This window comes from Ammodytes marinus, assembly GCF_949987685.1.
Source record: "Ammodytes marinus genome assembly, chromosome: 16".
Classification (NCBI taxonomy): Eukaryota; Metazoa; Chordata; class Actinopteri; order Uranoscopiformes; family Ammodytidae; genus Ammodytes; species Ammodytes marinus.
Genome location: NC_137220.1, coordinates 27245602 through 27273357, shown reverse-complemented (window position 1 = coordinate 27273357; position 27756 = coordinate 27245602). Strand labels below are relative to the sequence as shown.

Here is a 27756-nt window from a genome sequence, read left to right as displayed (position 1 = left end):
TATGCGATTGGTGGCTGATCCAGAGTGGCACTGGGCAGATCCAATAGTTTTAAACTTCAACAGACACCCGCCTCTAAGTGAGTGAACGTTTGCCAAATAGAGCAGTTCCAGACCTTCTGTACAAATTAAATGAGGTACGATGGTCTGGTAGGACCAGGCTAATTCTGTTGTGGGTGGTGCTCAAAAAATGCCTCTAACATGGTAGGCTCAGGACGGACAAAGTAATCAACCTCCTCCTGCTCCTTGCTCCCTCTCTCCAGACTCCTCCTCTGTGGATGGTGGCTCAACCTGTTTCATAAATGAGGAGAGACACACAATTGATTGAGGTTTTAAGGATGTATCAGTTAAAGAGGTAGAAAGATGCATTACAATAGATGTATACAGGCAAAATGCACAAATTGTTGTTTTACTAAGTAAACCAATGTGAAAAAAAGTGTACAAAAGTAATGGTCTAATGTGTATTATTCTAAAGTACATGATGGTCTAGAAAGCAGGTCTAGTAAAAGAACCTCAACAGCTTGTAAAAAGCAAGTAGGCTACAATTCTGTGGTGGTCTAATTTTCTGAATGTTTCTAAAAAAGAGAAGCCTAATGCCTCAAACACTCAGTGTTGTGCAAGGAGAAAGTGTGACAACTTTATGTTGCATATTTGAGTGAATATTCTTTTCTGCATTTACTGTTAACTTTGTGATATATTAATATATGTTTAATGGTCAGGTCAAATTACAGTCTGTATTTTTAAATTGCATTTAAATTATATATAAAATAAATAAAATTCAAGTATGTTTAACCATGTCAACAATCAGTACAGAAAAGTATATTTAAGTAAAACATTATTAAATCCACTATACTGAATAAGTAGGCTACAGCAAGAAGCAAAAACTGACAGCTTCCTCACTTTAATGACATGTTGATCAGCTATCAAAGTAATGATACTCTTTCAATACACCAACAACAGAGCTATTTAACTCCTTTAAAACCACAAGAGAGCTAGCAAATGTTTAGGAGGTTATTAGCTAAAATAGCCACTTTGACATGGCTCTATACAGTCATATGAAAAAGTTTGGGAACCCCTCTCAGCCGGCATTATAATTGACTCTGCTTTCACAAAAAAAATATAAAAGTGGTATGTCTTTAATTTACCAGGAACAGCTAAGTACTGGGATGTTTTCCAAACAAAGATTTTTTGAAAAGCAGTATTTGGTTGTATGAAATAAAATAAAATGTGAAAAACTGGCTGTGCAAAAATATGGGTACCCTTGTGGTTTTGTTGATTTTAATGCCTGTAACAGCATGTAAAACTGATGACTTTAAACACAAAGTTGGTTGGATTATGTTGTTAAGCCTTGAACCTCATAGAAATGTCTGTTTAACTAGACCGTATTGAGGTTCTGATTTTAGTGTTTACCCAATAGTAAGTAGAGGATTTACAAAAGGACTGGGCTTATAGTACTCTTAGGGCCTGTTCTCACGGTGAAAACGTGACAGTTTTCCCGCTTTTGGTTTAAAAAAAAAACCCCGTTCAGACACAATTTATCTGACATCTTTACCCGTGCACATGTTTTCAGAGGAAACGGGACGAAATCGATGTAGTAAGCATGCCAGGCCAGCAGTGGGCGGTACAAGGTAGTAGTAGATTTTCCGGTACAATTTGATGCATAAAACCTTACTGAAACCGAAAATTAATGCCACTAACGTTCATAAAGCGGTTGGTGTAAGCTTGGGGTTACAAGTATTGTAAATGACAAGCTTTCTGTCCTCTTATTTCACCCCATTGAACTCGTGAAAACAGAAGACATGCTGATAGTGAAGGGGCTTTGTGAGCGGCTACTTTTCCTGTTAGGCGTACTTCAAAATAAAAGTCAACTCACGTTTGTCCGGTGAAATGCTGTTAATGTTTAGCCAGTGAAATGCTTTTACTGTGATGCTCCTTTTGTTGAACAGTAACTTAACCGCTGCGCGCTGAACTAAGGATAGTGTTTTTTAATGTAGAGAGAGCCGTGTACACAAGTTTATTTTGCTAGAAAAAGCGGCAGAGCACAAATCTTTCCCCAGACAAAGTGGCGGGTGCATGGTATCAATAACTTACTAATAGACTACAGACTAAATTGGCGAGTGTTATAGGCCTATTTAAGCCCTGCACGTTATGTTCTTCTAACTTTATAACTCGCGTGTGGGTATTGACAGCAAATGTTATAGACTATGCATACGTGAAGTGGAGCCGTGACGTCAGCGTTACCAGGGGAAATGTTTTCGGTGTTCACATGAAACCAAAACCGTTGTGTTTTCCAAAAAATCCTCCCTGGGAGTAGATCTCAAAAACTTGCGGTTTCATGCCTGCGTTTGCTGTTTTCATGGACATGATATAGTGCAACCGCAGGAATTTTTCCGCATTTGCACTGTTTCGTGTTGCCGTGAGAACAGGGCCTTAGTCCCCAAACTATATTTTTCCTAATTAATCATACGTTAAGACGTATGAATTGAGGGTTTTGTTAGAAAAATAACTCTAATTTGTAATGATATTATGCCCCCCCATTAATCTGCATTTACTCTTGTATAATCAATTGAACCATTGGTATATTCTTCACATTTGACTTTAATAAATGTTTCACTTCAGTCTCGGTTTGAAAGGGAGCAATAAAACTGAAGCTGATTTCCCATGAGATAAGGTACATTCCTGTATCTGTTAGAACAAAGGCCCTGGCCAAACACGTCTCTAGTAACTGCTCCAGGCCGGGGGAGGAAAACTTCCTGATCCCTGGTTTCGGCCAAGAGGAAGAACAAGAGGAGGACTCTGAAATCTGCCTGACAACAAGATTTAACCAATCAGTAGACATTCTCATGATGTGGGAGACAATATGATGCTCTGATGTAAAGAGAGACGTCACTTCTTCTCGCTTTTCTGTCCTGTCAACCTGCCTTGTCAATTTACTTAAATAAATACTGAGGCCGAGATCCCGAATTTTACACCTTGCTCCATGGTCATTTTTTCCTTCATAAATAAGGCTAAAGAACACGTATATTTTTATTTCTAACATGTTGACCACATTCACAATAAATGATTTTAGTGCTGACATGTATACTGTATGTATTGATCAAACATTGTCTTAACTGCTTAGTGAATGATTTGTATATGTTTAGTTCTCTGATATGTTGTGGGATTGAATTCCATTCCCTTGCACTTTTGACGGACCAGGCTGACTGACTAAAAGTGCTTTTTCACAATGGAATAACACAATCACCCCTCGACGATCCCCATGTGACACGATCAGTACCTGTTCATCTACTGATGTACTCAGCAAGTGGTGGTGGAGCCAGAATGTGAGTGGCCTTAAAAACCAAGCGCACATTGAAATATGTTTTGAGGTCTTCCCAGCTTAAAAAACTGGTACTTTTTTTAAATCGAACAGTGCTGGATTTTTTTTTGTATCTAGATGTTTATTATTGCTTGTTTGTATTGTGATTCAAGTGGCTTTAAGATGCTCAATTATTAAAATATTTGTAAAAATGAATTAAATATTATCAATCAAAATGAGTGTGTTCGTAGAAAACCCTCATTGGAATGGAATTCCCTAGAATAATTAGTTTTTATTAGGGCTGTCAAGCAAATTAATCTAATTAATTACAGGCTCCGTGATTAATTAATCTAAATTAATCGCATACTTTTATGACGCTTTTATACCTGTTTATAAACAGCTGTATAGCCTTCTAGTACAGTTTTTTTTTTCTCTCTCTCTCTCTCTCTCTCTCACTCTCTCGTAACTTCTGTCTCCACAACAGACAGCGCTGCACTGCCACAGATGCTTATGCCGATTCATTCACCATCGTCGTACTCATAGGCAAAAATATTGAGAGACACACACACGCGCGCACACACACACACACACACACACACACGTTTACGCGGACGACGAGACAGCTAGCAAACAAAATTGAGACACGGGGAGAAAGATTGAGAGATACTGTTTTGAACCTAGCCTACATTGTTGCACCCACTAAATCAATAATGCACAGACACTGGCTGCGGAGAATAAAGTAAGATGTCTTCCTACCTTCATGCTTATTAAACCGTCTATAGAGCCCTCGTATGGGGCTATTACTGTAGCTAAACGTTTGCAAATGCGTATTTGTGTATTTGCAATTTGTATTTGCGTTTGCAAATGCGTATTTGTGTATTTGCGATTTGTATTTGCGATTTGCGATTTGTATTTGCGATTTGCAATTTGTATTTGCGATTTGTGTATCTGCAAATGGTTTTGTGCGTGTGGGCACAGATTTGTGTCTGCAAATGGATTTGCGATTTGTATTTGCGATTTGTATTTGCGATTTGTGTATCTGCAAATGGTTTTGTGCATGCACACAAAGATTTGTGTGTGTGTACACGGTTCTGTGTGTAGACACATCTGTAAATTATATTAATTGTGGTTCTAAAAGCTCAAATAGACTAAGTCTTTTTACAAATCTCTTTTTACAAAGCCATGGAAGAACTGTAGCAAAAGTCACGTGGTGTAGCAAAAGTCACGTGTGAAAAGACAGACACTGATTGGTCAATGTGTTACAGTGGCAGGACTCTTATTTTGAAAATCCCTAAACCGGATGTAAACAGCTTTGGCTATGAACCCATGTGGGCTATGCATGGAGGTGTCGTGGAGACAGAAGGCGAAGAGTGCTAACGGACACTGCAGTTGACAAAGCACTTCAACTTCAAGTAGTTTAAAAGTAAGTATTGATTAACAATTTTCCTTTTTTTTCTTTTCAAGAATCATTCGTTCCTATGTAAATCTCAGTGATATCGGATACTGTACAAAAGGCTCTGTTGATCACGTGCAGCGCAGCTTGTCTGCATGCAGTGTCCCCCCATTGCTAAGCAACCGTTTGGGCTCGCGCTCCGTTTATTTGAAGTTCCGAGCCGTTTGTCAGTTCATGTGTGTCTCGCCAAAGTTCGGCTGTGTTTTATGTGTGGTGGCCCGTGTGCGTCGCTGAGAGAAAGTAAGTAGTGTAGAGAGGACACTGATGTTAGTTTATTTAGATCATGTTTATTGTTAAAGCTGTGTGCTTGCATGTTAACAGCTGACAGTTATTCATTGTCTGTGTAATAGTGTGCCGTGCGTCAGTTGAGTTTCACTCATCTTTAAGCTAGTGCTGATATTATGTGGGCAGTTAGTGCATTTGACTGTATTAGAAATATTAGCCATTTTATATAGCAGCCTGTTCATTTATGTTATTAATGCAGTGACAGTGTAGCTTAACCTGTACACTGTAGCTTACTATAGTGGTGTGTTCTTGCTTAAGTTAATACTGTGACATTATTGCTAATTAGTATTTCCTTTTGTATCTTCCTTTTAGACCACACACCCCCACGCCCACACACACACACAAACACCAACACACTATATGCCAATGTAATGCCAACAGAAGAAGTCACTAAACTGGACCACTGCTTCATGTGTCTTATGGGGTTTGAGAAGATCTCCGAAGATGGAGCAGCGTGGAACTCACCTGGCAGTCACAGCACATCAGTCTGACTCTACACTCTACACACAATTTGTTTTCAGTATTTAGATTGTGATTATTATAAATCTAGACAAAGTCAGATCATACTCAATTCATAATCATATTGATTGCAGTGAATGAGGTGACATACTCAGTCATGTTTATTTGTTTGACATATTAAAAAGGTAGGGGAGATTTTGATTAAATATGGTAAACAGTTGGGCTACAGACCAAGGACTAAGTTACTAGTTTTATGTTTTGTTTTATAAAGTCTTGTTCCGGCACATGCCAGAGCATTTTGGGTATGTTGTTCATTTTCTCTTAATAAAATAACGCCATACATAACTTTACTTGGAGGTATGCAATTGTGAGTGCATTCTAGTTTTAAACTGGTTGATTTGTATTTTTCATTTTGACCGTACGTATATGTTTCCACAAATAAATCCACAAATATTTTAAAAAGTCCAAATCTTGTGATTTGTTTGTGGGGTAAGCTTTTACTATACATTTGTACTGATTGTGCTTTGATGTGATAGCTGCAAATCATAAATATAATTGATATAGGACATTTATTAGTCTTGCTTTAGCAGCATGCAGACCTACTTATTAATGCAGCCCGTGATCTGAATTAACATGTTCTAAACTGCATAAAATGTTATGGTGTGACACTTTGTGATTGTGATTAATTAAAGTAATCACTGAAATGAGGTTATATGAAGCTTTGTACCCTGTTCTTCTGGACACGTCACATGAGGTAAGGTGTATAGCAGAACTGTCTGGGGATAGGCACACTAGTTAAACCTGATCATGTAATTATCAGTTTGTGATACAAGTAGTGATAATTTCACATGGAAAATGTGAGATAGAGGAACAATTATTCCAATTCAGTTTTAATGTGTCCTCTATACTTTTCTATTGCCTTGTAGAGTAGGTTACTTATTAACTTCACAATTCACACGTTTAAATTAATTAAGCTTACTACATTTAGAAGACTAAGTGTATGATTTATAAGCATATTTCTGGATTGCAGCAAGATATGTAGGCCTACTTTATCTTTATTTACTTTGGTCCTCAATGCCTGCAACGTCCTCCTCACCCCCTGCATGTGGTGTGTTTTAACCATAGATAGTTTTAACAGCCAGGAGCCTTGACAGCGGCATCCGGTTTAGGATTTTCAAAATAAGAGTCCTGCCACTGTAACACATTGACCAATCAACGTGTCTGTCTTTTCACACGTGACTTTTGCTACAGTTCTTCCATGGCTTTGTAAAAAGAGATTTGTAAAAAGACTTAGTCTATTTGAGCTTTTAGAACCACAATTAATATAATTTACAGATGTGTCTACACACAAAACCATTTGCAGATACGCAAATACAAATCGCAAATCGCAAATACAAATCGCAAATCCATTTGCAGACACAAATCTGTGCCCACACACACAAAACCATTTGCAGATACACAAATCGCAAATACAAATTGCAAATCGCAAATACAAATCGCAAATACAAATCGCAAATACACAAATACGCATTTGCAAACGCAAATACAAATCGCAAATACACAAATACGCATTTGCAAACGTTTAGCTACAATAATAGCCCCATACCCTCGGCCCCCTGCTTCTCTCTTTACTTTTCTCCCTTTCTGTGTCCTATGAGTTTAGCCAAAACACTTCATTGTCCTCGTTTGTGGAGCTTTGTATCTGTCCACCTGGTGCCCGACTTGTTCTGACAAGAAATCTATCAATTTTCATCCCATGTTCAGTCAATTTCAGTCCGTAACACCAGTTATGAAATGTTGAAACCTCATCCCATAGTAGAGCCTAAATACGTATACATTACACGTAATATATAAATATCTATGATGACCTCATCTAAGCTAGCATTGTTGTGGTAACCATAGATCGGCTTAGTATATAAAAGGTGGTAACGTGCCCATGGTTGCCAAGTTGTGCTTGTCCTCCAATTTAAATGTCCAATTTAGAGACATAAAACAAGATTTTTGTAGTTGCAATAATATATATATAATATATTCAATATTCAAGAGCATGCTTATGATAGACACAATATGTTTTTATTGACCTTGACGTGAGTTATCCCCCCCCCCCCCACCCCCACACACACACACACAGCAGCCCAATCCATCCACGAGCACATTCTCCCTTGTAGTGCAGGAAAACCGCCAATCTGTCAACCCCACAGTCAGTCAGCATAGGGCCGAGCAAGTTTAAATATATTTTCTGGCCTGTATATTTTCTAGTCTATATATTGCTGTTGATTTATTATTTGTAAGAGTGCAGCCGAATGTGAAGCGGTTGGGATGAGGATCAGCACCTCTAAATCTGAGGCCATGGTGCTCAGCAGGAAACCGATGGATTGTCTACTACAGAGAATCGGAGCAGCAGGGGCGGTTTTGCATACGCTTTACCGCACTGTTGTGACGAAAAGAGAGCTGAGTCGTAAGGCAAATCTTTCGATCTACCGGACGATCTTTGTTCCTACCCTCACCTATGGTCATGAAGGCTGGGTAATGACCGAAAGAACGAGATCGCGGGTACAAGCGGCCGAAATGGGCTTTCTCAGGAGGGTGGCTGGCGTCTCCCTTAAGGCCAGGACACACCAGTCCGACTACCCGAAAATGGAGACTGCCGATTCAGGGAGCTCCAGTCTTCCCGTCGCGGCCGAAAAAGTGCAAAGAACACACCAAACCGACTGCTGACTTTCCGTACGCTCTGCGCTTGCGCGGGACGTAATGTCTCCATAACAGCAGGCGGCACTAATCTGTATTGTGGCCCGAAAAAATACGGAAGCCGGAAATGATGGGATGGCTCTCTAGACCATAAACATAGATAGAAATACGTATTTATATTTATGGACCATAAAGAGCACCATTTTTAGCAGAGAGTGTCGAGCATGGTGTCGAGCAGTCAACAAGGGTTGATGCATGTGAGTACTCGCTGAACGAAACAAACAAACACATTAAAACGATGGCTAACTGTTGTTAGCTGTTTGTGCTACCCGCCTCACTTCCGGGCTTCACTGATTCGCTAGCCCTCCACAAATCAAATTGCTCCAACTGAAAGACTGCCCGACGACATCTACGACGACCGATTTCACGGCACACACCAAACAGATTTGTGTCCCCGCCCCCTCCCGACTCTACGACAGCGATTATCGGGCCGGTGTGTCCTGGCCTTTAGAGATAAGGTGAGAAGCTCAGTCATTCGTGAGGAACTCGGGGCAGAGCCGCTACTCCTTTGCGTTGAAAGGAGCCAGTTGAGGTGGTTCGGGCATCTGGTAAGGATGCCCCCAGGGCGCCTCCCTAGGGAGGTGTTCCAGGAGTGTACAGCTGGAAGGAGGCCTCAGGGAAGACCCAGGACTAGGTGGAGAGATTATATCTCCACACTGGCCTGGGAATCCCCCAGTCAGAGCTGGTTGATGTGGCCCGGGAAAGGGAAGTTTGGGGTTCCCTGCTCAAGCTGCTGCCCCCGCGACCCGATTTCGGATAAGCGGTTGAAGATGATGATGATGAAGAGAGCAGCCACATTAGTTTTTAACAGGTTTTGTTATAGATCTGCTTGCCTACTTGTCTTAAATTTCAAAAAACACATTAAATCAATTACTAAGTCAGCCTACTACCACCTTAAAAATATATCGAGAACTAAAGGGCTAATGTCTCAGCAGGACTTAGAAAAACTTGTCCATGCATTTATTTTTAGTAGACTTGACTACTGTAACAGTGTCCTTGCTGGCCTTCCTAAAAAATCTATCAGACAGCTTCAGCTAATTCAGAACGCTGCTGCTCGAGTCCTCACTAGGACCAAACAAGTGGATCACATCACCCCAGTTCTGAGGTCTTTACATTGGCTTCCTGTTAACCAAATAATTGATTTTAAAATATTGATGTTGGTCTACAAAGCCCTAAATGGTTTAGGGCCAAAATACATATCTGACCTACTGGTCCCTTATGAACCAGTCAGAGCTCTCAGGTCATCTGGGACTGGGCTATTGAAAGTCCCCAGAGTAAGGACCAGACAGGGAGAGGCAGCCTTTAGTTTTAATGCACCCAAGCTCTGGAATAAACTTCCAGGGGACTTGAGGTCCGCTTCAACACTTGCAGGGCTGTACAGTGCGACAGTTTTGATCGCATTTGCTACTGAAATTGATCACGTGCGATGATGAATACAAGTCCAGTCGCACCAGTGCTAATGAGCAGATGCTGTCTGTTTGAGACACAGAGGAGCTATGCACAATACTGCTTAGAGGGCTCTACATTAACACTCTCCAAATGCGGGTGAATGTAGTCTTAGGCGAGTAAGTTATAAGTCTACCCTCCACTTTGGCTGGTGAAAGATGTGTGCTCGGGATCTGTGCTTGTGCGGCGATTATAGCGTCTAACTTTACCAACGGTTAAAAACAGGAAGGAGACGGCTCTCTTTACATTAACGCAGTCAAGTTAATGCGTGTGCAAACAGAACATTTCCTGTGCGCCTTCACAATAAAAGTCGGTTACTAGCCAAATGAGAGTTGACTCTTATTTTGAAGCAGGTAAGAACAGGAAGTTAGCGCTTCACAGCCCTGCAGTCAACCATGGACCTATAAAGAAAGCAGTCAACAGCAGTAACTATCTATGATTTAAACAAAGTTGACACAACCTATTTAACTTGGCCTAAATTGTATAACTATGTTTACTAATGTATTTAATAGGCTATATGTTCAATGTTTTAAAGTTGGTTTTCATTAAAAGAATGAAATGTTCTAAAAAAAATTGTTATTATTAGCCTAATATAATAATGATATGTTTATAAAAATATATAGGTATAGACATTATTTTTATAGTTCTATGGGGGGGAAATAATTCTGAATCAGCAAAAAAATTGCCATTGGCTTGTTAGACTCTTTTGTCTAAATTGCAATCAGTGCACCCCTATTAATTTTTCTACAATTATTACTGCACACTAGGATATCATATTCATTGCTACCAAATTTATTTTTGTGCTACTGAATTTTTTTGCTTGCTAGCACCAGTGCTACCACTTTAAAAAATAAGCGTACAGCCCTGACTTGGCTCTTTTAAATCAGGTCTGAAGACCGTTCTGTTTCCGTTTTAACCTGAAATTTTAATTTCTCATTTTGAATTAATTTTTTTTATTTTTGAATGTGTGCTCTATGCTTGATGTAGGGATGGCCATTTAGATTTTTTTCTTTAACCGGTTAACCACCAGAATTAACGGTTATTAACCGGTTAACCGTTAAGATTTAATGTAGCCTATTTATAGTGAAATACATGAAGCATTATAGCAGGGCTCCCGACCTTTTTTTGTTCCAAGGACCGGCATATTAATTTAAAAACAATTCAGGGACCAGTAGCCAATTTAAATGGCAGGGGAGTGTTGTGACCATAATAAGTTGTGACTGGCTATCTTTCTGGGAGCGTACCATGGACCTATTATAAAGTTGAGAGTAGCCTACACCAGTCTTTTCATTCTTTACCGACAGTTGGCATTCTTACATCCGGTTTAGCGATATCAAAATAAGAGTCCGGATTTCAGATTTTTTTTTAACCATTTAACCTTTAGTATTAACCGGTTAAAGATCTTCTTAACGGTTAATGGTTAACCAGTTAACCATGGACATCCCTAGCTTGATGTATTTTGTTCTTACTTGATGTATTTTGTTATTGCTTAATCACCTTGAATGGCCTTGTGTCCGAAATGTGCTATAAAAATAAACTTGCCTTGCCTTGCCTTGCCTTAACCATAGATAGTAGTCTATATAAAGTCTTGCATGATCATATCACAGTATTTTTTTACTGTTATGCGAGTCGCAAATAGAAGCTTGGCAAGCCGCTTGCGAGCCGCGCAATGATTAACCTTTCTTTATACTATCTATGTGAGTAACACTGTCCTAGCCAATGAGAGTGAGCGGAAGTTAAACATTACACATGCAGTGAGTGATACAATAGAACTAACTTTAAGAGGTCAATGCAATGCAGATAAAAAGCAGCCCATTTGTTGTCAAGACCGAGTATCTTCAAACCAGATATGCAGACAGTATTTAGACCAATGTCAGCTCTGCTTTCTTCCTCACTACGGAAGTCCTGTACTCACCGCTTCAGATCTTTGGAGGGACTCAAACAGACCACAACCTGGAAATTATGCAGCACAAGTTTTCTCCAGTGGTGTCGGTAAGTTTGTTCTTGTCCTTCTCTGGGTCCTTCACTTTTCGGCCGGTGGTGGGTTATTGAGTCCTAGTTAGGGTTGCAAAGGGGTGGAAAGTTTCCGGTAAATTACCGGAAAGTTTTCGGAAACTTTCCACGGGAACTTTCGCTCGGGAATTTAGGGAATATTCAAAATTGGAAATTATAGGAATTAACTAAATGTCGGTAATTTAAATGATGTTTTTTTCATGTCCAAACATAAATCTAAACATTTAAACACTATGTTTGGTCATAGGCAGACATCCATGCAAACTAATACAATTAAAAAACATTACATTTGAACAGATTTATTTGTAAGTAGAACTTTATCAAGTTTTGATTATTTCATGAATAATCAATAATTTCACTGAACAACAAAAAGATGAATGTTGAGTAAATATTACTCATCTGTCTGAACCAACCGATTCAATAAATACAGTAAATGCCCCCCCACCCCTCTCCCATGTGATGGAGGAATGCACAGAGCATGTAGGGGGCGTGGCCTCAGTACCCCTGCAGTAGGATGTGTGCTATGTGCAATTTGCCAAGTGTACTTGCATAAAATCTGGTTGTTTTAGTCAAGATTATGCTAAAATATATTTTCCCAAACTATATTTAAAATCACTGTTTAAGCCTCTGTAAACCTGGTCTAGTAAAAATCAATATATGATATCAAGTTGGGTTTCACAATAAGCTTTAAAAAAATCTAATTTGAAGTTAAATGTTCATAAATATATTAAAACTTAGTTGAAAAAACTGCTTTTTACAGTCTAGAACGTTTGCCAGGACTGAAATAACATAGTTAGAATGACTTAGTGCATTTGGGTTGCTTTATATTGAGTAAATTCCCGTTAATTCCCAAAATTCCCGTTAATTCCCATAAATTCCCATGGAAAGTTTCCAACTTTGAAAATTCCCGGAATTTTGCAACCCTAGTCCTAGTAATAACGATATCTGCCTTTGGTCGTGTTAACGCCTAATAGTTCACTTCCTTGGTGCGCACCAGTTAAGAGTGGATACATTGTTTATTATTAAAAAGATGTAGGCTACATTTATACATAATAAGTTACATATTGCCAAATTTGTATATTCCTTCAAACAGTTCTGAAAAAGTTGTTATAAAGAAAAAATATTGTTTTAATGTTATCAACTGGTTTCATGATATCTACTATTCCAAAAGTTTACCTTATTCACCTGCAGTGTCTCACGAAATATTGCAACTATTCCAATTGAGAAATGTTCAGTAGCCAATGTAAAGTAGCTAAAAGTCAAAGAAGTAATCCTCTCTTTCTCCAGGAGAGGGCGCCATGGGAGAAACAAGTCTAAGGCCGTGTCTGAACTGCCATACTAACGTCCTACTCATACTCATTTTGACTTCAATTTGAGTATGTGACGGTTGGGTATGCGAGTTTGGGTATGTGAGAAATTCCCGGATGAGTACTAACTTCCGGGAAGATTTTGGGTATGAATCGAGCGTATACTTTTCCTACTCAACCGCCCCACAATGCACTGGGTCAATTCTACCCGCCCAGGAAAATGAAATATTTTCGAGCAAGTTGCTAGGCAACAACATTGTTTGGGGTTCCGCGATCTGACAACTGTACGTGCAGTCATTCATACACTCTTACAATAGATAAGAGATGAAGATAAATACCTAACAACATTAGAGTCACTAAGTGAAATGAGTGTTGTGAGTCTGATATTGGAGAGAGATCAGAACAGATCGCTGTTCCACACACCGCGGCTCGTCCAGCTCAACTCACAGACAGCTGAGTGCTGATGAGCCGGACAGAGAGCGTCGGAGGGATCCTCCGCCTCAAAACATCATTATTATAAAACAAGAGGTCTAAAACACAGATGATGAACACAGGACTGTAAAAATCTAGTTCAATATCTAACCTGTAGAGGGCGGTTATAAGTTTAACAGTGTCTAAACTGCCTGAATCTTATAAGAAGAAGAAGAAATTCTTCATTGCTTGAGTATACTTCAACTGAGAACGTTTTAGACGCAGCTCGCATACACAATCGATCTTTGAGTAGAGAGTATGCAGTATATAGATGGTGAGTATGTAGGATGTAGGACGCTAGTATGGCAGTTCAGACACGGCCTAAATCTCTCCCCTGGCTTAACTCTGCCTGTTTAAAACTAATGAAGCATAGGGATCAGTTGCTCAGAAAATCTATTAAATCTGGACTTTACATAGACAGACTCAACTTCACAGGAGCCAGAAATAAAGTAACGTCTGAATTACGCAGGGCTAAAGCAAAAAATTTTATCCAAATTATCGAAAACGCTAGAGGTAACAGTAAAAAAATATGGCAGAACATAAATAAATTAACAGGGAAACAAAACAAGCAGGAAATTACAGGCTTGGAATTAAAAATTAATAATCAATTGGTGAGTGATCCTGTGGCTCTGGCACAAGAGTTTAATTCCTTTTTCATTAAATCCATACATGAGTTGGTGAAACAATTCACATTTTCTGAGGGTTCTGATCAGCAGCTTCCCACTTTAACTGACAATGCTCATCCCAAATTTGATATCCAAGAAATCACAGAGCCAGAAGTTATTGAAATCATTACAACCCTGAACAACTCTAAAGCCAAGGATATGTATGGGCTTGATAGTAGCTTTATTAAATCACATAAGGTGACTTTAGCAGCTCCGATCATGCATCTGGTTAATTTATCTATAAAAAAATCCATTGTCCCTAAGGCGTGGAAATTGGCCTCGGTTACCCCTGTATTTAAAGCGGGGGACAAATCTGACATGAATAATTATAGACCAATCAGTATTCTACCTATAATTTCTAAAATAATTGAAAAATGGGTTACTAAACAGATCATTGATCATTTCTCAGTACTAGTCAAACACCTCTACATCCCATGCAGTTCGGGTTTCGGCCACACCACTCTACCGAGACTGCATTGGCCATGTTTATGGAAAAAATTAAATGTCAGCTTGATAAAAATGGATGTGTTGGTGCCGTATTCTTAGATTTAAAAAGAGCCTTCGACACAGTCAATCACAAGGTGCTCCTATCTAAATTGTCTCGTTTCAATTTTTCTGCTCAAACTATTAACTGGTTCCAGTCATACTTGTCCCACAGAGAACAATGCACTGTGGTGGGCGGGGCCAGTTCTGCTTACATGAGTTGTCCAGTAGGAGTCCCCCAAGGGTCCATACTGGGGCCCATTCTATTTTCACTGTATATTAATGATTTACCTGAATACTGTTTGGATGTTGATGTCCAGCTTTATGCCGACGACACTGTAATTTTCACTAAAGCAAAAAATCCTGAGGAGGCAGCACGTGTTCTCTCATCAGCCCTTACACATATACAAACATGGCTCAACTTATCATGTCTCATCTTAAATGCAAAAAAAACTGTGTGTTTATACCTGTCGAAGCAACAGTCTACTATGCGTTCTCATTCTGGGGTGTTCCTGGACACAGAAGAGTTGGAAGTTGTCAATGAGTTTAAATACTTAGGCGTGATTATAGACTCCAGACTTACTTTCAAAAAACATGTTAAAATGATATCCCAAAAAATTAAATTCAATCTTTGTAATTTCAAGCAAATCAGAGGATGTCTATCAGATGCAGCTGCTATGATGTTTCTGCATTCCATGATACTTTCTCACCAGAACTACTGCATCACCAGCTGGTCCATGTCGGGTTCTACTATCTTAAAACCAGTTAAGCTTCTGTACAAAAAGGCACTTAAAACTCTAGATAAAAAACCTTTCTCTTACCATCATTGTAACATCTTAGAGAAATATAATTTACTGAGTTTCGATAATTTCTGTAAATTCTCCTGTGTATGCTTAGTTTACAAAGTACTACATGGCCTGGCGCCACCACCACTGCTAGAGTTTATTAGGTACAAACAGACTCGGATCACCAGAGCTGTTGCAAACAGGGACTGTGAGATTCCTTTCAGGAAAACTGCTTTTAGCCATAACACCCTTTCCGTTACCGGTACTGCATTATGGAACACACTACCTCCAACTATAAGGGCATGTCCCACACTGGCCTCTTTTAAGCGCAAAATAAAGACATGGCTTACTGATAACCAAACATGTAACCACATATAACACTGCACTGTATCGGCCCACTTTCTATTGAATTGTATTTCCTTTTTAACCAATACTTATGTTTGTCTTTGCTTTTTATAGAACCTTTTCATGTTATGTATTTATTGTATATCTTTTGTATTGCTTTTACTGTAACATCCACCTGCCTATGGACAACAGATGGAAATTAGCCCCTGGGCTACAATCTGGCACATTTACATGTTGGAATGACTATGTTTATCAATGTGCATTGTCCTGAAATAATTAAATAAATAAATAAAATAGCTACAGTGAGTAGGCTATTTGCTGACAGCAGGCATATTTGTTGTTTCGACAGTAGATGGCAGTGCTGCAAGAAACTGTACAAAATGCCTGTAGTTGGTGGTAGATGTGGTTGGATAAGTAGAATCATGTCATTTATATTAGGTTGTGCATTATCCCATCCTATCACCTGGGAAAAGTGAAATATATTGAAATGTAGGTGTAACTTTACATTCTGAGCTCAATCAGTTTCTGTCATTAAATGACTAATAAAGTCCATATTAGTTCAGCTTAATTAGCCCTTTTGAGTTGAAAGATGCATTGCCAACAAGCCATTCTGTATAATGAAATACATTATGCAAAAGACGGCGAAATGATGCGTAAATATTCCGATTCCTGCGATTAGTAGGGATGGGGTTCACACTAGAGATGATCCGCTCCAGAGTTCACTTGCAAACAGCCCAAGCCCACCTCTTTCAAGCGGACCAGGGTCCGGTTGTTTAGTGAGCACCAGAGTCACGTTCATACCAACCCAAATTAACCGACCCAAGGGATTAAACCAGTTGTTTTAAACCAATTGTCCATAGTATGGTATGGACTCCATACCGTTATGATGTTTGACCTCATGCTTTCCCCTGAATCTTGATTTTCTATGCCAGGTCACTCCATGTGGACAGTCCCCCTCAAGACCCCTCTCTGACCAGCAGCTATGTCCATGGCACCTCCTCCATCTCTCTGCTCCCCCTGACTGTAGGCCAGACCCTGGACTCCGCAGTCCAGCGCTGGCCTGACCGCGAGGCGGTGGTCTTCCTGCAGGACGGCATCCGGAAAACCTTTGCACAGTTTCACCAAGATGTGTGTGTCTAGATGTTGTGCATTTATTCATACATCAACTCTGTACCTGCTATACCAATAAGTCTCCTATTTAGGTAACAAACACTGTGAGACCATTTGTTGGAGATAAGTGTCACCAACACATATCTGACCTTATCCTCCAGCATGTCCATCTATAGCTTGGCCACGGTGGCAGAAATCATGTTCTTTCCGTTGCAGTCTCACTTGTTAAATCACTGCTTGATGTAACTTGTCATGCATGGAAAGCTAGAAAACTATATTGTCAAATGCCATAATTTATACTATTGGTAGAGAATAGAGAATTATCTAAGAATAATATTTTTGGTGCAGGTTGACAAGATTGCTGCAGGTCTGCTTGCTTTGGGCCTGAAGCGAGGCGACCGGCTGGGAGTATGGGGACCCAACACGTACGAGTGGATCCTCTTCCAGTTTGCTTCGGCTAAGGCTGGAATCATACTGGTCAGTTTGGGAGTTGTTTATGCAATTTGAAGTCGAGGCTTGTGGTTAGACTGACAGTCATGCAGCTGGATGACTGGACAAAATAACTCGCTGTCCTGTGTTACCAGTGAGTGAGCAGGACATTGAACTCTTCCAGGGGCCCTTGCAAGCTATTCTGTAGCTGATCCATACCAGGTCATTCTTATCTTTTAAATGACAGTAGGAGGCGCTCTGACCACCGCTGTAAACTGTGCAAGACTTTTTTTTTTTTAAGATATATTTTTTTGGCATTTTTATGTTTTATTGATAGTGGAGAGAGACAGAGGTGAAATGGGGCAGAGAGGGGAGTGACATGCAGAGAACGACCGCTGGCGGGAATCAAACCAGGGTATGCTGCTGGGCCCGGCCCGGGGGGGGACGCCCTACCAACTGAGCTAAGGGCGCCCCCGTGCAAGACTTTTTTAATGCAGATGACTCTCAGCTTTACATGCCGTTAAAAACAAGAGATTCTGGCAGCCTATAATCTCACAATTTTCCTTAATTTCACATCAACATCTCCTGAAAGTTTAAAATTATATGTCTGAGGTCATTACAGAGGCTACTAGGTCAGTCAAAAGTTTTGGATATGTTGGCTATGTGTTTTGATTTACACTCTTTCTATTCCTTTATATTGTATTTTATTAGTTTGATTTCCTCTGTGTGCATGTCCTATTCTAATTTAATCTGATTTAAGAACATGATAACATTGTTAAACCAAGTGAATAAAGTTACTACTATTATAATATTATTGCAGGTGTCATTGAACCCGGCCTGCCAGGTGAATGAAGTGGAATTTGCTTTAAGGAAGGTACAATGAACATTAGCCTACTCACATACCCATGTACTTCCTGTACTTCTGAACCAACGTAAAATACAAAAGCATGACAAAACTGACAGCCGAGACTGTTTTCATTATGCTATTGTAATATCCTTACACACAGCCATGTAAGAATACGAATCTATCACTGAATGGACAACTGATTCATCATGCAGGTCCAATGTAAAGCTGTGGTGTGCCCTACCCACTTTAAAAGCCAACATTTCTGTGAGATGCTGAAAGAGATCTGCCCAGAGATCACCAGGACACCAGTTGGCACGATGAAAAGCTCCAGGTTTGACAGAGCCAATGTCAGATTGAGTAAACATTCCTTCTCTGTTGTCCTCCCGGGAGTAAGAGACAGTAAATAAGTCATGCTGTGGGTCTGCCAGGGTGCCAGACCTGCGTTTTGTGGTTGTGACAGACAGCAGACAGCCAGGGATGCTCCATGTGGACGATGTGATGCAAGCAGGGGAGAGTCGGCACCAACGAGAGCTGATGGATCTGCAGAGCAAGCTGTCCTGCGATGAACCCATCAACATTCAGTTCACCTCGGTAACCTTCAATACTGCAGCTTTCACGCTGACACACATATTTTGTCACTTAGACTTGCCGACAACATAGATAGAATTAACAACAATTGAGATCAAGTCATGCTTCTTGTCTATTTGTGTCAGGGAACAACAGGGAGTCCAAAGGGAGCCACTCTGTCCCACCACAACATTGTTAATAATGCCTACTTTGTTGGTCTGCGAATCGGTTATGGATGGAGAGTAAGTAAACATTTGGCTCTTGATTTGAAGAAAACACAAACATCAAAACAAAGAAAGTAATCTTATTTTCCATATCCCCATCAGCCTCAAGTGCGAGTGTGTGTGTCCGTACCATTGTTCCACTGCTTTGGCTCTGTGCTTGGAGGCATCAGTATGGCAGTGCACGGTATCACACTGGTCTTCCCTTCCTCTGGCTACAACAGCCGAGCCAACCTAGAGGCCATTCAGAGTGAAAAGTGTGGCACCCTGCTCTTCTCCCAAATAGTCTCAAATAAACAGGGTACATTTTGCATGTTAATCAATTGTCATTCATGTTTTATTTTGCCCTCCAGGTGCAACGCTGTCTTCGGCACTCCTACAATGTTCATCGACATGCTTAGCGTACAAAATGTACTCAAGTATGATTTGTCATCAATTGAAATTGGTAAGAGTTTAGAAGCTTAAAAACATGATTCATATATTGTATTGAAGAAAAAGATGAAAGCATCTGAGGCGTCCTTGTCTGTGTGATGCTGTGATTTAGGTATCACTGGAGGGTCTCCAGTCCCTCCTGAGATTGTGAGAAAACTGAAAACCGACATGAACATGAAAGATATAACAGTGAGCGTTTTTTTGTGTTTCATGACTTTTCAAATAATGCTGTATAAAACTCATATGAGTACATGTACAGGTCCTTCTCATATAATTAGCATATTGTGATAAAGTTGATTGTTTTCCATAATGTAATGATAATAATTGAACTTTCATATATTTTAGATTCATTGCACACCAACTGAAATATTTCAGGTCTTTTGTTGTTTTAATACTGATGATTTTGGCATACAGCTCATGAAAACCCCAAATTCCTATCTCAAAAAATTAGCATATCATGAAAAGGTACTCTAAACAAGCTCTTAACCTAATCATCTGAATCAACTAATTAACTCTAAACACCTGCAAAAGATTCCTGAGGCTTTTAAAAACTCCCAGCCTGGTTCATTACTCAAAACCGCAATCATGGGTAAGACTGCCGACCTGACTGCTGTCCAGAAGGCCATCATTGACACCCTCAAGCAAGAGGGTAAGACACAGAAAGAAATTTCTGAGCGAATAGGCTGTTCCCAGAGTGCTGTATCAAGGCACCTCAGTGGGAAGTCTGTGGGAAGGAAAACGTGTGGCAGAAAACGCTGCACAACCAGAAGAGGTGACCGGACCCTGAGGAGGATTGTGGAGAAGGGCCGATTCCAGACCTTGGGGGACCTGCGGAAGCAGTGGACTGAGTCTGGAGTAGAAACATCCAGAGCCACCGTGCACAGGCGTGTGCAGGAAATGGGCTACAGGTACCGCATTCCCCAGGTCAAGCCACTTTTGAACCAGAAACAGCGGCAGAAGCGCCTGACCTGGGCTACAGAGAAGCAGCACTGGACTGTTGCTCAGTGGTCCAAAGTACTTTTTTCGGATGAATCAAATTTTGGATGTCATTCGGAAATCAAGGTGCCAGAGTCTGGAGGAAGACTGGGGAGAAGGAAATGCCAAAATGCCTGAAGTCCAATGTCAAGTACCCACAGTCAGTGATGGTCTGGGGTGCCATGTCAGCTGCTGGTGTTGGTCCACTGTGTTTTATCAAAGGCAGTGTCAATGCAGCTAGCTATCAGGAGATTTTGGAGCACTTCATGCTTCCATCTGCTGAAAAGCTTTATGGAGATGAAGATTTAATTTTTCAACAAGACCTGGCACCTGCTCACAGTGCCAAAACCACTGGTAAATGGTTTACTGACCATGGTATTACTGTGCTCAATTGGCCTGCCAACTCTCCTGACCTGAACCCCATAGAGAATCTGTGGGATATTGTGAAGAGGAAGTTGAGAGACACCAGACCCAACACTGTGGATGAGCTTAAGGCCGCTATCGAAGCATCCTGGGCCTCCATAACACCTCAGCAGTGCCACAGGCTGATTGCCTCCATGCCACGCCGCATTGAAGCAGTCATTTCTGCGAAAGGATTCCCGACCAAGTATTGAGTGCATAACTGAACATAATTATTTGAAGGTTGACTTTTTTGTATTAAAACACTTTTCTTTTATTGGTCAGATGAAATATGCAAATTTTTTGAGATAGGGATTTTTGGTTTTTCTTTACTTTTTTGCCAAAATCATCAATATTAAAACAATAAAAGGCTTGAACTACTTCAGTTGTGTGTAATGAATCTAAAATATATGAAAGTCTAATGTTTATCAGTACATTACAGAAAATATTGAACTTTATCACAATATGCTAATTATATGAGAAGGACCTGTATAGCTTCTCCAGAATATAACAACATGTGTACACCATGTTTTCAACAGATAGGTTATGGAACCACTGAGAATAGCCCAGCAACATTTATGGGATTCCCACAAGACAACGAGGAGCTGCAGACAAATACTGTTGGATGTATCATGAGCCACACTGAGGTATGTCCTATTCTTTGCACAAATCTTATCTCTATTTCACCGTATCAACACTGCATGTGTGTATTTACAATAGGCTAAAGTGGTGGACCCTAATACTAGGGAGATCGTCCCTCTGGGGGCCACGGGAGAGCTGATGATCAGAGGCTACTGTGTGATGCACGGATACTGGGAGGATCCAGAGAAAACCGAACAGGCTATCTGTCAGGCCGGCTGGTACAGCACTGGGTAAGATACCATATGTGGAATGAATACTGAATGGAGTTGGAGGGGTTGTCTGAGTCTGAGATGACAAGTCTTTTCAACATTGCATGGAAGTCTATGGCAGTGCCTAAGAAATGGCAAATAATGGCAGGTTGTAAATATTGATTGTTTGTTGCCCAGTGCAAACAGTAAATAACAAACAGGAATAAAGTTTGACAATAGTACGTTTATAGGTTTATTTCCCTTTATAAATCTATTCACCGGCAATATGCGTCAACTCATAATACACTTAGTAACAAAAATAACAAACCAAATTGCTGATCACTATACACACAAAGGGCACAGTCGAAAAACTGTTCGCTCCCCAATAAACAACACCTGTTTCTCCATTTCCTTGGGTTAAATGACCTACTTGGGCTGACCAAGCGTAACCTCAGCCACACCCAATACAACCCCCTAGTGTTATGGAGCACAATACATGAACATAACTGGATAAATGAATATGGCTCCTACACTCCAGCCCCTAATTGCATCTGCCAGAGCAATTAGGGGTGTGTTAATGCTCCACCTGATTCCTTTCTTCGACAATGCTCTTTCAATACAGGCCTGATTTAAAGAGGCTAAGGCTTCTCGTAGCTCTCTTTCAGCTCCCACAAAGTTGGTACGTTGTCCAATCTCAAGAGTGGACCTGTCCTCTTTGCCAGATGAACTGTAGTAATGCGTTGATGCATGAGTACGTGTCGAGAGAATAGGCCACTTCCAGGTGCACGGCCCTGCTTGTCATCCAAGTGAACATGACTCCATACCGTTTCAAAATGTTACGACCTATTTTCACGTCAACTGGCCCGAAATAATCTACGCCAACGTTAGTGAATGGTGGTAGATCAGGAACCACTCTGTCTTTTAGCAGGTCAGCCATTTTTTGCTCGCTGGAATTTCCTCCATGGAGCCTACAAATGAGGCATCTTGAGATGATCTTCTTTACCGCAGAAGATCCACTTGTGATCCAGTACTTTGTCCTTGCAGTGGAAAGAACATGATTTCTGCCTAAGCTGTAGATGGACATGCTGGAGGATAAGGTCAGATATGTGTTGGTCTTTTGACAAGATGAGGGGATGTTTGATGTCTTCAAGGATTGCTGCTTTGTTCAGCCCCCAACTCGTAGATGTCCTCCTTGTAGAACAGGACCCAATTTGAAGATGCTGCTACTTCTCGCCACTTCCGGCATGCCAGAGGCTAAGGCAGCAAATTCAGTGGGGAATCTCTCTTGCTGGCAAAAGGCAATTATGTATGTCTCAGCCACTTTGAGATCTTCCAGCGACACCTTCTGATTCCCAAGTGATGCAGTGAACGTTTGCATTTCTCCATGCACATAAACTGCTGGTGCTCCAGTAGCACTTGTGTTATTCTCTTACTGAGTTTGAGTAGAGTTCCTTTAAGTTTGATGATCCAAACAACTGCAACCTTCAATCTTTGGCAATCAGAGAAATGGGTTATCAGTTGAGAAGTGGCGTTAGTGTCAACAAGTGTTGCATTGACCATGAGATTTCTCTTTACTTCAGGGTCATCGGCAGTGACAGTCAGTGCGTTTACATGCAGACTCATAATCGGGTAACTAAACGAATAAGACTTCAACATGACTTTTAAACTGCATGTAAACACCTTTATCCGATCTACTTCGCACACAAATCGGCACAATAACGGACAAGAGAAGTCGGATAAGAACACCTAGATAACTCGTTCATTGTCGGCATTCTCTCTGCATGTATACAGGGATCGGACATCGCATATCGGAGTTTGCTTCTGCGCCTGCTCGAGAATCCCCGTGGAGGATTTCACAAGGAAGTGGAAGGAGACAACGTAAAAAAAATAGTAGGGTTAATGCATAGATAGTATATAAAAATATAAATATAAATAAATATTTATATATATAATAATTTATATATATAAATATATATATATATATAAATTATTGCCGGAAGGGAACCAGACATGGCTCTTTACCACTTGTTGAAAGGGCTACAGCGCCACCTAGCATAGTGGAGACAGCCATGCATTGGACATTTATCCGATTTCTGAAAGGCCATGTATACTCAGACAAGTGACACGGTCCGTTCGAGTGTCTAGTTCGATATATGTTTTTATCCAATCTAGTTGTGCCATGGAAACGCACTGAGTGACATCCACTGAAAATGTTGGCCAGGCTTCCTCGGGTTCCTGTAGGAATTCTGGGCCTTCCATCCTCCTTCATAAGATTTTCTGACTTCGACCCACGTGAAGCATCATCAGCAGGGTTCAGGGATGTGAGAATATATCTTCACTGAGCGACTTCCGAGTTGTCCCTGATGGTGGTGACCCTGTTTGCGACAATGGTTTGAAACCTTTGGTTCTCATTCTTTATGTACTTAAGAACTGATGTGCTGTCAGTCAAAAAGCAGGTCTTCTTATGTGGAAGCTGGAGTTCTGATTGAAGCATCCTGTCCACTCTAATTGCAACAACAGCAGCGGTGAGCTCCTAACGGGGAATAGTGATGGGCTTCAGGGGAGCCACTCTGGCTTTACCAAAGAGGAAGGCAACATGAACCCTCTCATCCATGTTCTGCATCCTGCGGTTAGTAGCCGTACCATATCTGTTCTTGCTAGCATCGACAAAGTGATGTAATTGGGCACTGACAATCCTCCCAAATCCTTCAGGCTTCACACATCTGTTGAACTTGAAATCTGCCACCTTTTCCAGATCAGCTAGCCATTGGTTCCACTTCTGGTGGAAAGCTGCAGGTATTGGATATAAATGTATAAATCGGCAATATACGTTAACTCATAATACACTTAGTAACAAAAATAACAAATCGAATTGCTGATCACTGATCACTATACAAAGGGCAGAGTCGAAAAACTTTTTGCTTCCCAATCAAAAACACCTGTTTCTCCGTTTCCTTGGGTTAAATTACCTACTTGGTCTGACCCCGCGTAACCTCAGCCACACCCAATACAGCCCCCTAGTGTAATGGAGCACAAATCATGAACATGACTGAATAGAAGAATATGGCTCCTACACCTTCTGTTCATCAAAACTATGCAGACAGTTGACAGTTTGTCCACAGGTTTATTGACTCGAAAAGGGGGAAACTGAGAATAAACAGAATAATCAGAAAATATCCAATGTAAATATCTTGTAAATACACTGTAAACACACTTTTGTCATGAATTATATTACCTTTTAACTCACTCATATTCAGATATGTATTGCATTATTTATTATTTCAAACTCACAATCAAGTGATCCATAACGTTTGTACTTTAACATGTCACCGATATTGGTGTTTTACTGTACTATGCACCTTTAACATGGCATGCTTATGAATTAAACCCACAGAAACTAGCTTGGTAGCCATTTTACATCAAACTGCACAAAACAACACTTTAGACAACAAATAATAAATTGATATCATACATAAGGATATAAGATGACATTACATACCGACGATGCTATGTATGGCATACTATGTGAGCAGATGTTTGCTGATGGAAACAGAGAGTCAGACGATAGCTATGCTCTCTGCCATGTGCCTCCTTTCCATGACTTCCTGTATTTCTTAATGGGACCATGTAGTAACTCCCGGAGGCTTCTTGTTACACATTTGAGGAGCTTTATTTCTTAGTTGGCGAACACAGTATGCAGCACACTCAACATGGCCAACAGAGGTACATTCCCGACTGAACTTCTTCTGTCCTTTACTACAGGCCAACCCAACGGCAACAACAGCGGGTTGCTGCCACCCAGTGGACCAGCGGACAAACATGCCTTAATTACTCTGCCCAGTTATCACATCCCTCCCTCCTTAAGCAGTTATACAAACATTTGTTTTTAGGAACATTCTAACAACACAAACATCAGTTTATTTTCCTGTTTGATTAGGTGTCCATATTAAGGGCCACTTATCAACAAGTCTTTTTCTCTTAGTTCAATTTGAAGTCTTTAAGATAACTGGGCAACTTAGTTTCCCTTTTTGCCAGTCTCCTCACTGGAGTTTGGTTTGCCACAGCACTTTGGTCTGAACTTCCTACAACTTCTGTTGCTGCTGGCTCTTCCAACTGGTCACCACTGAGCGCAACCTCAGCATCCAGCCATGCTTCATCTTTTGTGTTGGGCTGAGTTGACACATTTTGTTGTTTTTCATTGCCTCTTTCTGGTCTCTGGTGGTGAGCATGGATCTGATCCACATGTCTCCTCACGATTCTCTCATCACCCAGCATCACCTTGTATGACACTGGTCCCGTCACTGACTCAATGATTCCTGGAATCCACTTGGGTCCAAAACTGAAGTTCTGGGTCAGCACTGAATCTCCTGTTTTAAACCAGCGTTCTTTTGCCTTTTTGTCGTGATCTTTTATTTGTCTTTCCTGTTTCACTTGCATCCGTTGCATCCCCACGAGGCATCGACTTTTGTTTATCCTCGTCGCCATTTATGTAGTAACTCCCGGAGGCTTCTTGTTACACATTTAAGGAGCTTTATTTCTTAGTTGGCGAACACAGTATGCAGCACACTCAACATGGCCAACAGAGGTACATTCCCGACTGAACTTCTTCTGTCCTTTACTACAGGCCAACCCAACGGCAACAACAGCGGGTTGCTGCCACCCAGTGGACCAGCGGACAAACATGCCTTAATTACTCTGCCCAGTTATCACAGACCACTACCCCCTAGTGGCAGTACAAGGGATTACTGCTCCCTAGTAGCAGGTTACATGAATTAACATAACACATATAGGGAACTACACTACGGTAACAGAACAGGGATGAAAGGAAGGTTCAGTCGATAGCCGAACCTCAGATTGCGGATTCCATCCTGGCAGTGGAACAACGGACCAGCTCTTTACTCTTGCTAGGATCCTGGGGGTATGCCCATCTGGTCCACGTGTGCTCTGTGGATCTGGAAAAGAGTTATGGCCAGGTCCCCCGGGAGATACTGGGGTAAATTCTGCAGGAGTATAGGATGAGGGTTGGCACTTCTCAGGGCCATCTAATCTCTGTACACTCAAAGAGAGAGTTGTGTTCTCTGCAGTAAGTCAGACTCATTTACGATGGGGATTTGCCTCCACCAGAGCTATGCTTTGTCTTCAATTCTGGTAATGATAGTCATGGACCGGATATCGAGTAGTCGTGAAGAAAAGGAGTTGTAGTTGGGTGTGTTGAGGATTTTTATTTTAATGCAAATTCTGTGGTTCCATGGCATCATCGGTCCTTCAGCACTCCCTGGATCGGATCGCATTGCATAGAAAAGAGCAGAGTTTGGTTTGTTAAGGCATCTGGTAAGAATGCCACCTCGGTGCCTGCCTAGGAAGGGGAGAAATATTGTAGATGGTAAACTTTGTGTGCGATTCTCTTCCTACAGTGACATGGCCAGTCTGAACAGCCTTGGATACTGCTGCATCGAAGGACGCATAAAAGACATCATCATACGAGGAGGGGAGAACATCTACCCCGCTGAGATAGAGCAGTTTCTCTTCACACACCCCAAAGTACAGGAGGTGCAGGTGAGACTCACAACCACTGGAGGGCGGCACACATCAGCAACGTTATCTACAGACTGTTGTCAGCAAAGGCACACTTTTAATTGTACATTTTGTCTATCTAAATGTGGGGCTATTGTGGACGTTATTTTAGTTGTTAAAAAGATAATGAAAATATTATGACATAATGAGCTGAGTTGTTAAATGTACACACTGTTTTCCAGGTGGTTGGAGTGAAAGATGAGAGGCTGGGTGAGCAGGTGTGTGCCTGCATCAGGCTGAGGGAGGGCCAGACCTCCAGTGCAGAGGAGATAAGAGCTTTCTGCAAAGGCCAGGTGAGAGTAGATGATAAATACACCTGCCAAGAGCTCCACATACTCAAAATACTGTAGTTTGTAGACTGGTATTCAAATATTTTTTTCACCCTCTAGATTTCTCACTTCAAGATACCACACTACGTGTTCTTCGTAGACAGCTACCCTCTGACAGTTTCTGGAAAGGTACGAGACGTACGCTCTAACACAGACTCGCCTTAACTACCAAGATGATGAGTATTCATGTTTTTTTTTATAACAAGACTGACATGGCTGCCACTTTTGTTATTCTAGATCAAGAAGCACGAACTAAAGGAGGAAATGGAAAAGAAATTGGGCCTTTAA

General features: G+C 40.9%; 1 protein-coding gene across 1 annotated transcript; it reads left to right on the top strand.

Moving 5' to 3' along the window:
* Positions 1 to 335: 335 nt before the first annotated feature.
* Positions 336 to 27756, top strand: LOC307263483 (medium-chain acyl-CoA ligase ACSF2, mitochondrial-like; the record flags this gene model as incomplete). The annotated part of the gene is made up of 17 exons (XM_080044630.1): positions 336 to 352; positions 2690 to 2845; positions 16688 to 16883; positions 17214 to 17342; positions 18115 to 18168; positions 18354 to 18472; positions 18570 to 18732; positions 18855 to 18950; positions 19035 to 19186; positions 19283 to 19374; positions 19474 to 19550; positions 21275 to 21382; positions 21456 to 21607; positions 26980 to 27121; positions 27322 to 27432; positions 27529 to 27597; positions 27706 to 27756. 17 exons carry the CDS (start codon positions 336 to 338, stop codon positions 27754 to 27756), a joined length of 1884 nt encoding a protein of 627 aa, XP_079900756.1.